Consider the following 12,953-nt stretch of genomic DNA (forward strand, 5'->3'; position numbering starts at 1 on the left):
TATCCATGGAAATAGAAAGACACCAGAGCAGGAAATCTAGGATAACTGAGGAAGATGACCAAAACACATCAGCTTCTCCAGCAGTCAGTGAAATTAAATAACTCCATAACAAAGTGCAACCCAAGTAACAACATGAGCCACCTGTACTGACACCACAGCCTCTGCCATTTTGCAGAAACCATACCAGGTTAAAAACACTAACACTGGCAGACACTCCAAAATGAAGGCCCTACCCTCTTATGCCCCCTTTCCCAATTATTTTGCCTTTCTCAAAATAGTGTCTTTTAGCCATCTCACCACCCAGGTCTCCAATTTTATTAGCACAGCTGCCTTCACTCTTATCCAGAGGGCAAGATAAGCCTACAGTTACTGTACACTAAACAGAAACACCTGTGACTCTCTCTTTTTCATATAAATTCATATATATACATATATTAGCTATTATTTCTTTTCTTCAGAGCACTAAGTTCCATGTTCTGCAAAGGAAAATAAATCCTCGTCCTTACATTCTCTCCCACACCCCCCACGTGGCCTTGACAGACAAGCACAGACGGTCCAGCAAATATTTCACTTCACTTTATTTTAAAGAAAAGGGGAGAGGGGGAGAGAGAATTCTTGTGGCATTCCAGAGGTCCCTGGACACTCATTCCAAATGCCGGAGTTGGGCCCTGGGTGAATTTCAGTCTAAAAGAGAACCTGGGTTTCTAGGCAGAAATCCAAACTCAACACAGACACTTTTTTTCTTTCTAAATCAGTTAAAAAAATTAAGACCTAAAGAGAAAGGGAGGGAAAATAAGAAGGCAAAAAGAGAGAAAAGGAAGAGAGAGAAGTGAAGGGGAAGGAGATGCAACCAAAGTTGGAGAAAATGAGTGCAACAGGAAGAATACGAGTCCTCTGAGGTTTTTGTTTTGGTTTTTTTTTTTGCCAACCTATAGACAGTTCTAATGACTGAAGGAGAAAGGCAGCTTTCCTCATGGCCATGAACAAACAGTGAGGAGAATCAGGACACCTTTCTCTCCTTGCTGATAGCTCCTGCCAGAGTAGAGCTGGCTGGTTTTCCAGATGGTTCTCACCATGTCTTGCCCACATTGGCTCTGGTCACCCTTTTGTCACCCTTTTCCCTGGTGTACAAGTGAGGGCAGCTCCAGCACACCAGTCCTGGAGATGTCCAGCTCTCACTCACGTATTCAGCCCCACGGCAGCTTTGCTTGACCAGACCATTTGCACGCCCACACCACCTATGCAGCTCAATCTATCCAGCACCTTGCTCAACACAGGGGATGTGCTGGAGAACTGGGGAGAATCCCTAAATACAATTAATGACTCCTACTGACCACAGCCCACAGAAAGCCACTTGCTTTTACGCCACTTTGCATTTCACGGCATTAACCAACACTGGGGTATACTCAGAAAGTAAATCAATTGAGTAATACAGTTTCTTACCTCACTCAGCTTAGCCCAGTTGAAGGATTTCAGTGGATGTGAAGGCTGTGGGATGGATTTCTTCTTCAGACTGGGGCCACTGGTGCTGAAGGTGGTTGTTGAAGGGGGTGGCACCCCCATGCTGAAGAAAGGTGGTGCTCCTGGTGGAGGAGGAGGTCCTCCTGGTGGAGGTGGTGGAGCAGGAGGTGGGGGACAGCTGGAGAAAGGCAGAGGAGGTGGCAGTGGTGGCAAATTCTCAGACATATGAGAAGAGGACAAAGCTAATGGGCCACCTGGAGGAGGGGGTGGTGGGGGTGGGAAGGAAATGCTGCCCCCTTGCTGGAAAATAAAAAGCACAGAGAAAAAGAAAGCAAACAGTTTAAAAGGCACAATAACTTCATGTTGCCAGCTGATGTGATTTTATTACGACTCTCAAAATATTTGATGTTTTCTTTAAAGCCTCCTGCACTCAAAGCCATGCAATAAAGGAAGGAATCTCAGCTTTCATTTAAGAGAAAGTTTCAAGCCCATGGAGTTGTGGAGAAGAGCCTCAAAAAGGAACCATAAATGGCTCAGAAAAACAGAAAGCTAGTAAAAGAAGCCAAAATGTATTCTTTTCTCTTTTTGTATGAAAAAAGTGAAAAGTTCAATCCTATGAACTTTTGAACTCCTGGGTTTAAAAGCTAAGGGTTTGAAACACTGAATACCTGTCCTTAGGCCTCACTAAGGCAGTGATCTGAGAGGGGAGGAGGGAATCAATCTGCTTCCTGCAGTGTCTGACTTCTCAGGGCTGTATTCTGGTGGCTCAGACACACTGCTGGGATAGAAGGAGCATCAAACAGGAGGGAGCATCTGCATATGTCACTTTTGCAGAGCTCTGAGACAGTTCAGATGCTCTTGCAGCATGATAGGAATCCTGTTTCTTATATACTTTTGTATCAGAGAGGTTTCTCTCTATTCCACTGAAATAACAACCAGGGTCACCCCACTCAGCAGTGAAAATTACGGCTGGAGGAGGACACACATGCAAGAAAGGTGACTGAGGAGAAGGAATGGAGCAGCCCATGCATTAACCATTTTATACCACCAGCTCAGGGATTTTGGTCTCAGCTAAAAGCTGAGCAGCTTCTAAGTATTCCCTGTTATGATCACAGATGTGCTTCATGCATAACATGCTTCTGCTCATCATTCACTAGTTAGCAGCCTTTAAACAAGGATGGGGAAGACTCCCAGTCTCATACCGAGAACTCATTAAGTTGAGCCACCAGATCATTCATCTGGTCTCGGGTCTGGCGCAGCTCCAAGGATTCCTTCTGCAGCTTGTCCTTCATTTTGTTCAGTGTCTTCATCATTTCGTCCTTCTCCTGGGTCTTTGTTTCACATTCCCGCTCTTTCTTCTCTAGCCTGCTCATCAGCTCTGCATGGTCTAGGGGGAACACGCAAGTGGGGCTGATGAAACAAAGCTCATGAACAGTCCCTGAGGAGATGTAGGTTATGCTGAAATAAAGCTGACACTTCTGTCAGCTCAATCAGGGATGTATAATGAGAGCAAGAAAAAGAAAATAGAGTCTGACTGTCTTGACAATGACCTTCAGTGATGAAGACGACAATGCCTAAGTTTCAGTTAGACTGTAAAATCACATCATGTGAGGACTGAAGGAACCCCCATCCTGTGAAACACAAACTGTTCACCAGGACACAAAATGTCTGCAGAAGGAAAAGTTGTACCCAGCTCTGCTGCTTGCTGCTCTGTGAATGAATTAGGATCAGTTTCTGCCTACGCAAGCGCAGAGGATGAACTCACCTTTCCGGAACTTCTCTGCCTGATCCCTCCACTGCTTGACCTCATTTTCATTCACCAGCCTGAAAGATGAAATGAGATCATTTAAACTTTTCCTGAGCTACCCAGGTTGAAAGGCAAGTGGCCATTAGTTGTAGTGATCAGCAAAAGGCAACCTGGTAAGTGTACAAGTTTACACAGGATCACGCCAGTGGTCCTTCTGGATCCCGATTCTGCTCCCTAGCCTACAGCTAATAGAAAAAGGATGCATTTTTACTCAGTGTCATAAAAAGGGATAAAGGAATGGCTGTGGAAAAAAGTCCTGTTACATTCCTTTCTTCAGGTAATGCCCTCAAGTCTACTTATTTTGAAAGAGAGAAGTCATCACTAAAATAATCACAGCTGCTTTGATTTACAAATTACCCCATCCTTAATATAAGACCAGATTGCCACTGATTTTTTCTACTTCCTGTGGTTCTATTTTTTCTTTCTGACAAGGAGGAAGAACACTTTTCTTATAGGTAATACATCAGTAACAAGGCAATTCTCATATCTCGTACTGGCACAGCTATTTCCTATAACTAAGCAAAAATATGCAGGGTATGTTGGGGATTGATTAGATATGCAGAACGAGAAGTGGCTATGAAAGCAGAAAGGGAAAATCAGGCATGAAATCTACAATGAAGTCTGATATCCAACACCACTGTATTTTTCCATGACAAGAAATCAGCTTCATTCTGGCTCACACCTATAACAAAAAGAACTGTAAAATTTTTAGTACAGGAGAATTTGGTTTCTTATAGGACATATGTTCTGTAAATATTCTTTTCAGTGGATAATTCGGAAGGGTAATGGGCCATGAATTACCTGCAGAGGCAGTTGGATGAAATGAAGAATCCAAAAGTTTGGCTAAAAAAGGACTGAGAACAGGGAAGTTGAGAAGCGAGCCAGCTCATGTAGCTAGACTTCTCAAATGATGCATCCTATGGGAAAAAATAATGGTAATGCCCTCGACCAAGTCTGTGGGTGAGATCAAACAGACATTTTATCAAGAGGTAAGAGGTTTTATGTGCCCAGTGGGGATTGCTTTCCCCTATTTGCAATCTTTCTAAACCATGTGCTCATTAGTAGGAATGGGACCTATATAGAGAATATATTATTATTTTTACTTTTTAATATCAAGGAAAACTTTCATGAGTATCCTGAATTAAAAAAGGTCCACGAGGAAGCCTTGTTATAAAACCATGAGCATTTTTTCTGCTCTGCTAACCAGAATAAAAGTTTCCAGAAGTCAAATACAAGGACTTTGCTAGGAAATACTGCCAAGCTAAGATGTCATTAGAAGGAAACTACTTAGAAGACTTAACTACTTAACAAGACAATGAGAAGCTGTAAGTTGAAATAAGAAAGTCCTCACTATGATATTTTATTTCTTAAGCACCTGCATACTGATAATATCCTTATACCTGCATTACAGAAATCAACAGTAATGAAGCATCTTACATTTTAATGATATTTTTGACATTGAAGTTTTCCAATGGAGCTATATCTGGATCATCTCCTCGTTCATCCTGAAGAACAATTTGTTGGAGTATTCTGTCCAACAGCTGCCACTGCTGGAAGTTGCCTCCATTCCTCTTATCTGTATTAAAAAGAGACCAACCCATGAGATCTTCTAATTCCATACCAAAGTGCACAGACCTGCCAACAAGCTGGCATTCTTTCCTCCCCACCCTTCACCTCAGTCTTGTGTGTGATGAATTACAGAACACAAAGACTAACTCTGAACAGCTGCTACCAGATTATTTACAAGCACCTGGTGAACTGGGACAGCAACTTTGTGCCTGATGTGCACATTCAGGCTATGCAACCCTTTTGACAGGTTAGCTATAAGATGCACTTTAAATGTCTATAAAAAGGATTCCTTTGTGATAACACTCAGTGTTTTCTGGGGCTCGATGTTGAGGTCACTGTAGAAACAATGAGATGTTCTATCTGCACACTTGGCTATCTGCAGGTCAGTGAAACTCAACTGGCATGAAAAATTTGTACAAACATGACTGGAAAGTGCAGAGATAAAGAACAGAACTTGAACCAAAGGGACTGATCCCATGGATATCCAAACAGAAGAGCCATGGCAACATTAAGTCCACCTCAACTCTCTGAGTTACATAACCTAGATCTTTAGATTCCCTAGAACTGCTCCAGTACAATCCTGCTCTGGCCTAACAGGATTTAGTCCTTCTGCCACCAAAAATCCCAGTCAATACATAAAGCTCAAGCGCTGCTCTAAAGAGAAATATCAAAGAGGCCACTGAGACAAAGTATTGCTCAAATTTGTGCATCGCTGGACTTGAATTGAATGAGAGCCTGGGAATATACCACATATCACATGATTTGCTGAAAAGCACACCCCAGTACATCTCCCTCATGCTCCCTTCTCAGTTTGACTGCTCAAATATGCATGAAAGTAATGGAAGACCAGCACCTCACTCCTAACAGGATCAAGGCAGGCAGTTCTTTAGTGATCTTGCTGGTACTCTGGATGCATAACTGAATTATTTTACTGCAGTTAACAAGAAGATTCTTATCACTTCCTTTGGAAAAAAAATCCAGTATTATTTTTCACTTTGAGTTTGGAAGCTCTCCATTGATGCATTGCCATGAGATAACAGCCTCAAGACTTACTGTGGAATTTCCCAGTGGTAGAACAGCTTTCAGTACTGTACTGTTTCACCAGAAAAAAATACTAAGTGTCTTTTTTTAGTATTCTAAATTCAATCTATTTCTGGGAATTCCCTGATCTATAGCACAAGGACTCTTTTTTAAAACTTCTGATTTAAAATCATTAAAAGCTCTATCAGTGACTAACTGGAATGCCCCAGCTATTCAATTTTACTGGCAAGTGCAGAGAGTTCAAACTGCTGCTCTACGTATTGTGACAAAAATTTTGCAGTGTAAGATACCAAGTTCATTAGCCACAGCCAAGTTCTGAATGGGAACTTTACCTACACCAGAGTTTCACCCAGTTCTCCAATAGCCCTTGCTCTGAAAATCTGTAAATGTACTCACATGGCATCTGCAAATCTGTAAATGTACTCACATGGCATCTGCAAGCAGTGCTGGAGGATGGATAACAAATAGGGATAGGCATCTGTATGCTTCAATCTCTTCTTGATCAACTCAAACATCTGAGAGGCACTTTTTGTATCAATGTGGATCTGAAGCAAGAGAAGAGAAAAACCATCCACAGCAAAAACCTGATTAACTGTGAAAGAGCAATACAGAGACAAGCAAATTTACAGAAACTGGACCTCTGCTTAATCTCCTGCCATGTCCAGCTGCAGGTTCCAGGAAGGCACAAGGGTCTTTGGCACCACCATCATCATCCCTATCTAGTACAGAAAAGATCCCCAAGTAAAGGGCTAGAAAGGTGGGAGGCATACAAAGCCACCAAGAACTGTTCTGGAACAAGCAAAACATTTGGGTCCTAGAAACTGGTGGCACAAATAGTAGAAGCTAAGCAAGAATGGGTCAGTTGTTCTGTATCTGTGTGTGCAGCAAGAGCTGTTCACAAAGAAAGAGGAGATTAAACCATTCAGGACTCTACAGCTTTTTATTATTGCTAGAGGTTGTCTTTGTTTTATGTTAGACATTAAAATCCACATATTCTAAAATACTGATCCTCTCCACCGGATCTAAGGCAACAGTTGTCAGCAGAGTTACATGTAATCTCGAGAAGAATATCAGGAAATAGCCCAGACATCACCCATAGTCCTGCAAAGGGGATGTCTGAAACTAGAAGGCATCCAGGACTGAGAACCTGAGAGCAAGGTTGAGAACCTCCTTCACTCCTGAACATTCAGGCAAACAAAAGAAAGTTTTTATCAAAGATACTCATCAGAAGCCCTTTGTGTGACCGGTGTTTGTTCACACAGTACAAACCTCCTGCTGGCTAAATGAGAAACAGTGAAAACAAGAGCATCAGCCTCTCTCAGCATCAAAGTCAAACATTAATTTTAGGGAGCACAAAGGAAAAGTGCACCAAGCATCCCAAGCGGATTCACGTTCAGCTTTGGCAAGTTCAGGTACTACAAAGAAAAACTTACCAGGTCAAAGCGCTTGGCAAGCTCCAAGTCATCTTCATTTCTGACCATCTCGAAGAAATCTAAATGTCTAAGAGGAAACAGAATAACAAAACATCTGCCAATGTGCATGGCATGATTCAGACTTAAACTGTGTCACTAGAGAAGCAGCAGTATCTCAGTTCAGCTAGAACATGTGGAAGCTGGCAAGCCTTTCTTACATCAGGTGCTGCCACAGGTATGCAAGGCAAGGGACTCGGTGACAGGCCAAAAGAAAAGGCTGGCAGAGGTGTACACACTCTGTAACTCCTGTGCTAAGTCGTTGTGTTGAGGAAAGGTGCAAATAATAAACATAAATATAAAAAAAAATTAAACATAAAATAGGAAAGGGATATTCTGTTTTTGATGAATGCAATGCCTGCAGTTCTAAATAAATTTCTTAAAAGTCCACACCATACTTGCTACCCAGGTATTAGATCTTTAACAAGTTATTTCTTTTGAACATTGAAGCAGAAATGCATTCTGTGGATCAGCTCACAACAGTCTCTAGATATGGCTATTGATAAGCACAGCAGCATGACTATGTTTGGATCTGGGTGACCTGGTGAGTGACACATTTGACCATCTGGAATTTTCTTACACGGAGATTGGAGCACAGCAGATGATGTGGGGAAAGGCTGTGGCACATGTGCAGATCTGGTACAAGAGTTTTTGTAATCCAGGCATCTGAGATCCTCTCAAACCTTTATTATTCTCCTAACTTGTAAAATCCAAAAGTAGCCTAAGTCCCTCCTAAACACTCTTGGTTGCTATCCAAAGGAGTACAGATTACCTATAGGACAGATTCTCTTATTCTTGTTTATAATGTTGCAGATCAAAAGCATCATTCCTAGTTCCAGCTCTGCAGAAAACTGCAGTCATACAACTTGGAAACTCAGAACCTGCACTCAGACCACACATTATCAGTCACAATGAGGTCAGTGAACAACTGGCTTTCTTTCCTCTTCCCAGGACAGGCTTTTGTTTCAGTTTTGCTTCAAGAGAAAACAATTAGAATATTTTTTGTATTTTTCATTCTGACTGCCAGCCCCAGCTGAGAGGAAAAGCAATTGAGGAAGTCTTTTGCCACAGCCTCTTCCAACTTAGTATGTATGTTTCCTACTTCGTCTTCTGATGCTAATTTTAAGATAAATATATTTTTTTTTAATTTTCCTTTTGCTTTTTTTTTATGGAGTCAGTTTCAAGAAGAGACAGAATCAGCTGTCTCAAATAGAGAAGAGTTTTAAAGAAGTCTTTCTGTTCATCAGTAGCTTTCTCAGAAAATAAGTCCTACCTGTCCAGTGTGGCATTCTCATGTCCTCTGAGCTTGTCAATGACAGGTTGAATTCCCAGCATTAGAAACTCATATCGGAGATGCAACCGGAACTCCAAATTGTCCTTAAAAAATGAGGGAAAACAAAGTTATTTGTTTTCAAGAGCTGTCAATTACATTTTAAAATAATTTACTTAAAACTTCAGTTCTTCTCTTTTTAATATTCTCTACACTGACACCAAATTCACAGTATGAATAATTTCAGTAAAGAAAAAAAAGAATTAATGCCTTTGCTTCCATTTCACTTAAAAGTACATTTATGTACTATGAATTTTGCATATGCAGTTATAAGGGCAGCACACTCCATGTTGTTCCATAAGGACCAGAAGCTACTGGAATTTACCCTGCTAGTCCATTAGAGGTTCCCCCCCAGGTTACAGATGAACAGCATTGCAGTCTTCCTCCTAATTTTTTTCTGTTTATTTGTCATAAAACCATATACATGAAATCATGTACTCGGACAAACCTGCTTACATCTATTCAGTGGGATGTTACAGGATTCCCAGAGACAGAAAATACACTGTCAGATAGCTCTCATGAGCTTGTTGTCTTTTGTGGTTTAACAAAAAAAAAAAAAGAAAAAATCCAATGTCACAAAAGTAACACTTTTAATGAAATAAATTAGTTTAAACTATCCTTCAGATTCAAAAGGAAGCCTTGTTAATAAAAGTAAGACAACTGGGCTTTTCTCTGAAATGTTTCCCTTTGATATTTTAAAATTAAAATGCTTTGACTTTGGCTTTGAGTCAAAATAACTTAACATTTCAAAACATTTCTGAAGGTAAAGCAAAATATTTTCTTAAAAGGCTGGAATAAAAAGGTAAATGCTTTGCAGTTCTTAAAACAAACAACCCCCCCAAACCAAAACAGCAAAAAACCAACAAACAACAATGCAAAGTAATCACTTCAGTTTAAGTAGTCTATGTTATATTGAAGAAGGTCGAAATGAAATTATATGGAAGACATTATAAGACTGTTCTTAACAATAAAGCATTATTTTCCACAAAAGAGATCCACTCGCTAGCACAAGATTTGTGACTTAATCTACTAACTATTTCCAAGGTAAACTAATTTAAACATAACATTTGAGAAGGAATTTCCAGGGCAGTGACTCACCTCACCAGCACCTGCATTCAGAACAGCGTTGATAAAGGACATGATGGCTGTTTTGAGGTTTACTTCATCCCGGTATCGCCCCATGCTTCGGTCGAGCTCATTTAACAATGACTGAAACAGAACAGCAAGCTGGGTTAGGGGACATAAGCTCATTTCTTGCAGGATAGATTGCACTTCTGTATACAGGGAGAGATAATTGCAAAGAGAAGCGGTCTTTTGAGGAATAAAGCTTATGCCTAAACCTTGAAAGATTTATTCTTCTTCCTTCACTTACCTCTTGAACATGAAGCAGACAATTATTGCCTCTTGGTAAGCTCCTTTTAGAGATTTTCAAATAACAGGAATATCCCCTGTGCATACAGCTCCAAAGCTCAAAGTTGCATTCACATCTCCACTGGAAGTGCAGTTAAATTCCAGTTGCCATGTTACAGACTCATGGAATGGTTTGGGTTAAAAATGACCTTTGAAGATCATCTAGTCCTGACCCCCCCGCCATGTGCAGGAACATCTTTCTGCCACACCAGGCTACTCAAAGCCCTATCCAGCCTGGCCTCAAACACTTCCAGAGATAAGTCATCCCCAACTTCTCTGGCCAACCTGTTCCAGTGCCTTTTCACCTTCATAATAAAAAAAAAAAATCTTCCTTTTACCCATTCAACGTCTAGCCTCTTATAGTTTAAACCCTTTAGCCCTTGTCCTGTCACCACAGGCCCTGGTAAAATGCTTTCTCCATCTTTCTTATAAGCTCTGTTTATTGAAAGGCTGCTGGAAGTTCTCCCTGGAGGCTGCACATCCTTCCCACCAACACTGACCAACCCACAGGGGGTGTCCAGCACAGGAATGCTTTTGGTCTAATTTCTGCATACATACTGATTTTTTTACCATAATCTTGTGCCCATCAGAAGACAAAAGAACAAAAGATTAGACAAGTACCATTGCTGGCCTTTGCCTTATTTAGGATTAATTCCACTTGATATTTACCAAAGAGGTTATATGCAGAAACTGAGTAGCCATGAAAGCAACTCTACTTTCAGCTCTGTGCTGATCACTGTTAATATTTTCTCCAGGATCTTCTCTGATCAGTTCATAATTCCAAAGATGACTTTCCTTACTGAAAGAGTAACAAATTCCACATGAGATCTGTGAGTCCAGCATAAATAATAAATGCCTCACACTCATATATTTGTTTTGCTATCACACTAGAAAAGAGAGAATTCCTTTTAGTCTCCCTAAGAAGTTTTGACCATAAAGGGATAATGAAGACAAAAATAACTTTTTTTTATGTTTGGCTCAGCAGACCATCTAAATAACATTTTGAAGCTATGATGCTGAATAAGGAAGTTCATTTTCCTCTAGTCAGTCTTTTGTCCCTCGTTACTGAAAGTGTTCATTCATAGCAAAATCTTTCCTCTGCTAGTCGCCATATGTCTGTCTGGTTTTCTGTAGAAAGGCACAGAGATATGTCTCAAGAAACAGGAGGAGCATCTTCCTGGGCATTCTTCAGGGGAAAGAATAACCTCCTGGCTTCATGCTTATTTTTGTGCAAAAATATTTTGACCATACCATACACTGCTACTCACAGCTGTTTTCATACCTGAGCATACTATGCTCATTATCAAACAAGCTCCATTGCATAAACTCTTTTCTCTTGCTGCTTCTAAATTTCTCATCTGGAATTTTAAAATTTTCTTACTCCAGGCATTTGAGCTTCAATCTTATCCACCCCATTAACTGTGTTACAACCAAATAATATTTTACTGGAAATGGGAACGAGTCTTACATAAGAGTATGTGAAATGCTCTGCTGAGCCAGATTGGTGATCAGCTCAATCCACCATCCTAGCTCCAACAGTAACAATCAGAAACTGAGAAGTCTTTAAATTCACCAACAAAACCAACTCTTCAACTTGACAAACAAGAACTAGTGAAATACATTAGAAAATTTTATTCTATTACTGCCAGATTTGACACTGAAATCCAAAACACATGTGCCTTCTTGGAATAATTGAATTAGCCATCACTACAGAAGCAGCAAAACCAGGAAAGAAGCCTCTGAAAAAAACCAGCAAAACCAAGAATAGTTTTGTTGGTTTTCTTCAGGGGCTTCATTCCTATCATACTGTCTTACAGACTTGTAGGAATATGCTAGAATCTATGAAACAGCATATCAGGTACAGCATCCAGACAGGTTGAAGGATGCTAACAAAAGTTTTCTCTCCCCCATTTCAGAACACTGAACTAGGAACAGAATGCAATGGGAGACAAACCAAATTCAGGGCAAGAAAACCCAAAACACTGTGTTGCACTAATCCAATTGAAGAGCAGCACATCTACATGTTCAGCTTGAAAGGAAACACTATAAGTTCTTGCAATTCCTAAAAATCAGAGTCTACACCCATATCCTGTGGCCAAATTCCAAGATCTCCAACTCTTTGCAAATGGCTGAGGTTCAAATCTTCACTTGAACATTTCCTGTGAAAAAGATTTCACCACACCTCTTGGCAGCCAGTTCTGTGGCCCAATTGATCTTACATTTATAAAGGTTTTTCCTCCTATTTAAGCAAAACTTTCCTCACTTAATCCCATTATTCCTCATCACTGACAACCAGTAGGGTTTCATTCAATCTGCAGCAAACCTCAAAAGGCTTTGATTGAGTCCTAAAGGGAAGAAGGAAATTAAGGGTGAATACATCCTTTTAATTTGTTCCTTATTAGACCCTCTACTACAATTCCAAATTGATCAGCTTTCTCCTTACAAATTATGGTCTGTACTGATGGTGTTTGACATAAACCAGGCAAGGGGGCTCTGGAAGGAATGCTCCTGGCCTCCATCTTTTCAACTGACAATATCAAACTTTCTTTATTCATTCACTTGAGCTTCAAAATTTCTAGCAGCATTAAGGAGGAAAACAAGTATTTTCTGCCCAAAGCAGCCCGGTTAATATTTCCACTGGGAAATAAAACCAGCTTCTTTCAGACAGTATCTAACACCTACATTCTCTCAAGACTAAAAGGAAAATTCTTTCTCCCCACAGGGATCCACAGCTAGACGAGTGTTTTAAATAGCAAGCTGTGCTGGAAGAGCATTGGAACATCCTGACAAACCTTTTGGGCCAATAGAGCATTATGAATTGCAATGTTAGTTTTGTCTCAAAATATGGCATGTTAAAAAGTATAAT

At 40.4% G+C, this 12,953-nt stretch overlaps 1 protein-coding gene across 5 annotated transcripts in view; it reads right to left on the bottom strand.

The window, feature by feature from the left end:
- DAAM2 (dishevelled associated activator of morphogenesis 2) overlaps nt 1-12,953 on the bottom strand; it is a 201,415-nt gene that overhangs the window by 46,199 nt on the left and 142,263 nt on the right. For all 5 annotated transcript variants that reach the window (XM_030269211.4, XM_072927612.1, XM_030269212.4 and 2 more), the window contains 8 exons: nt 9,776-9,886; nt 8,621-8,724; nt 7,312-7,378; nt 6,306-6,423; nt 4,706-4,844; nt 3,227-3,285; nt 2,664-2,848; nt 1,444-1,761 (listed from right to left, as the gene is read on the bottom strand). In XM_030269211.4, the coding sequence (XP_030125071.4) occupies nt 1,444-1,761; nt 2,664-2,848; nt 3,227-3,285; nt 4,706-4,844; nt 6,306-6,423; nt 7,312-7,378; nt 8,621-8,724; nt 9,776-9,886 (1,101 nt within the window). The remainder of the gene's footprint in view (nt 1-1,443; nt 1,762-2,663; nt 2,849-3,226; nt 3,286-4,705; nt 4,845-6,305; nt 6,424-7,311; nt 7,379-8,620; nt 8,725-9,775; nt 9,887-12,953) is intronic.

The sequence above is a fragment of the Taeniopygia guttata genome, chromosome 3 (assembly GCF_048771995.1).
Source record: "Taeniopygia guttata chromosome 3, bTaeGut7.mat, whole genome shotgun sequence".
NCBI classification, from domain to species: Eukaryota; Metazoa; Chordata; class Aves; order Passeriformes; family Estrildidae; genus Taeniopygia; species Taeniopygia guttata.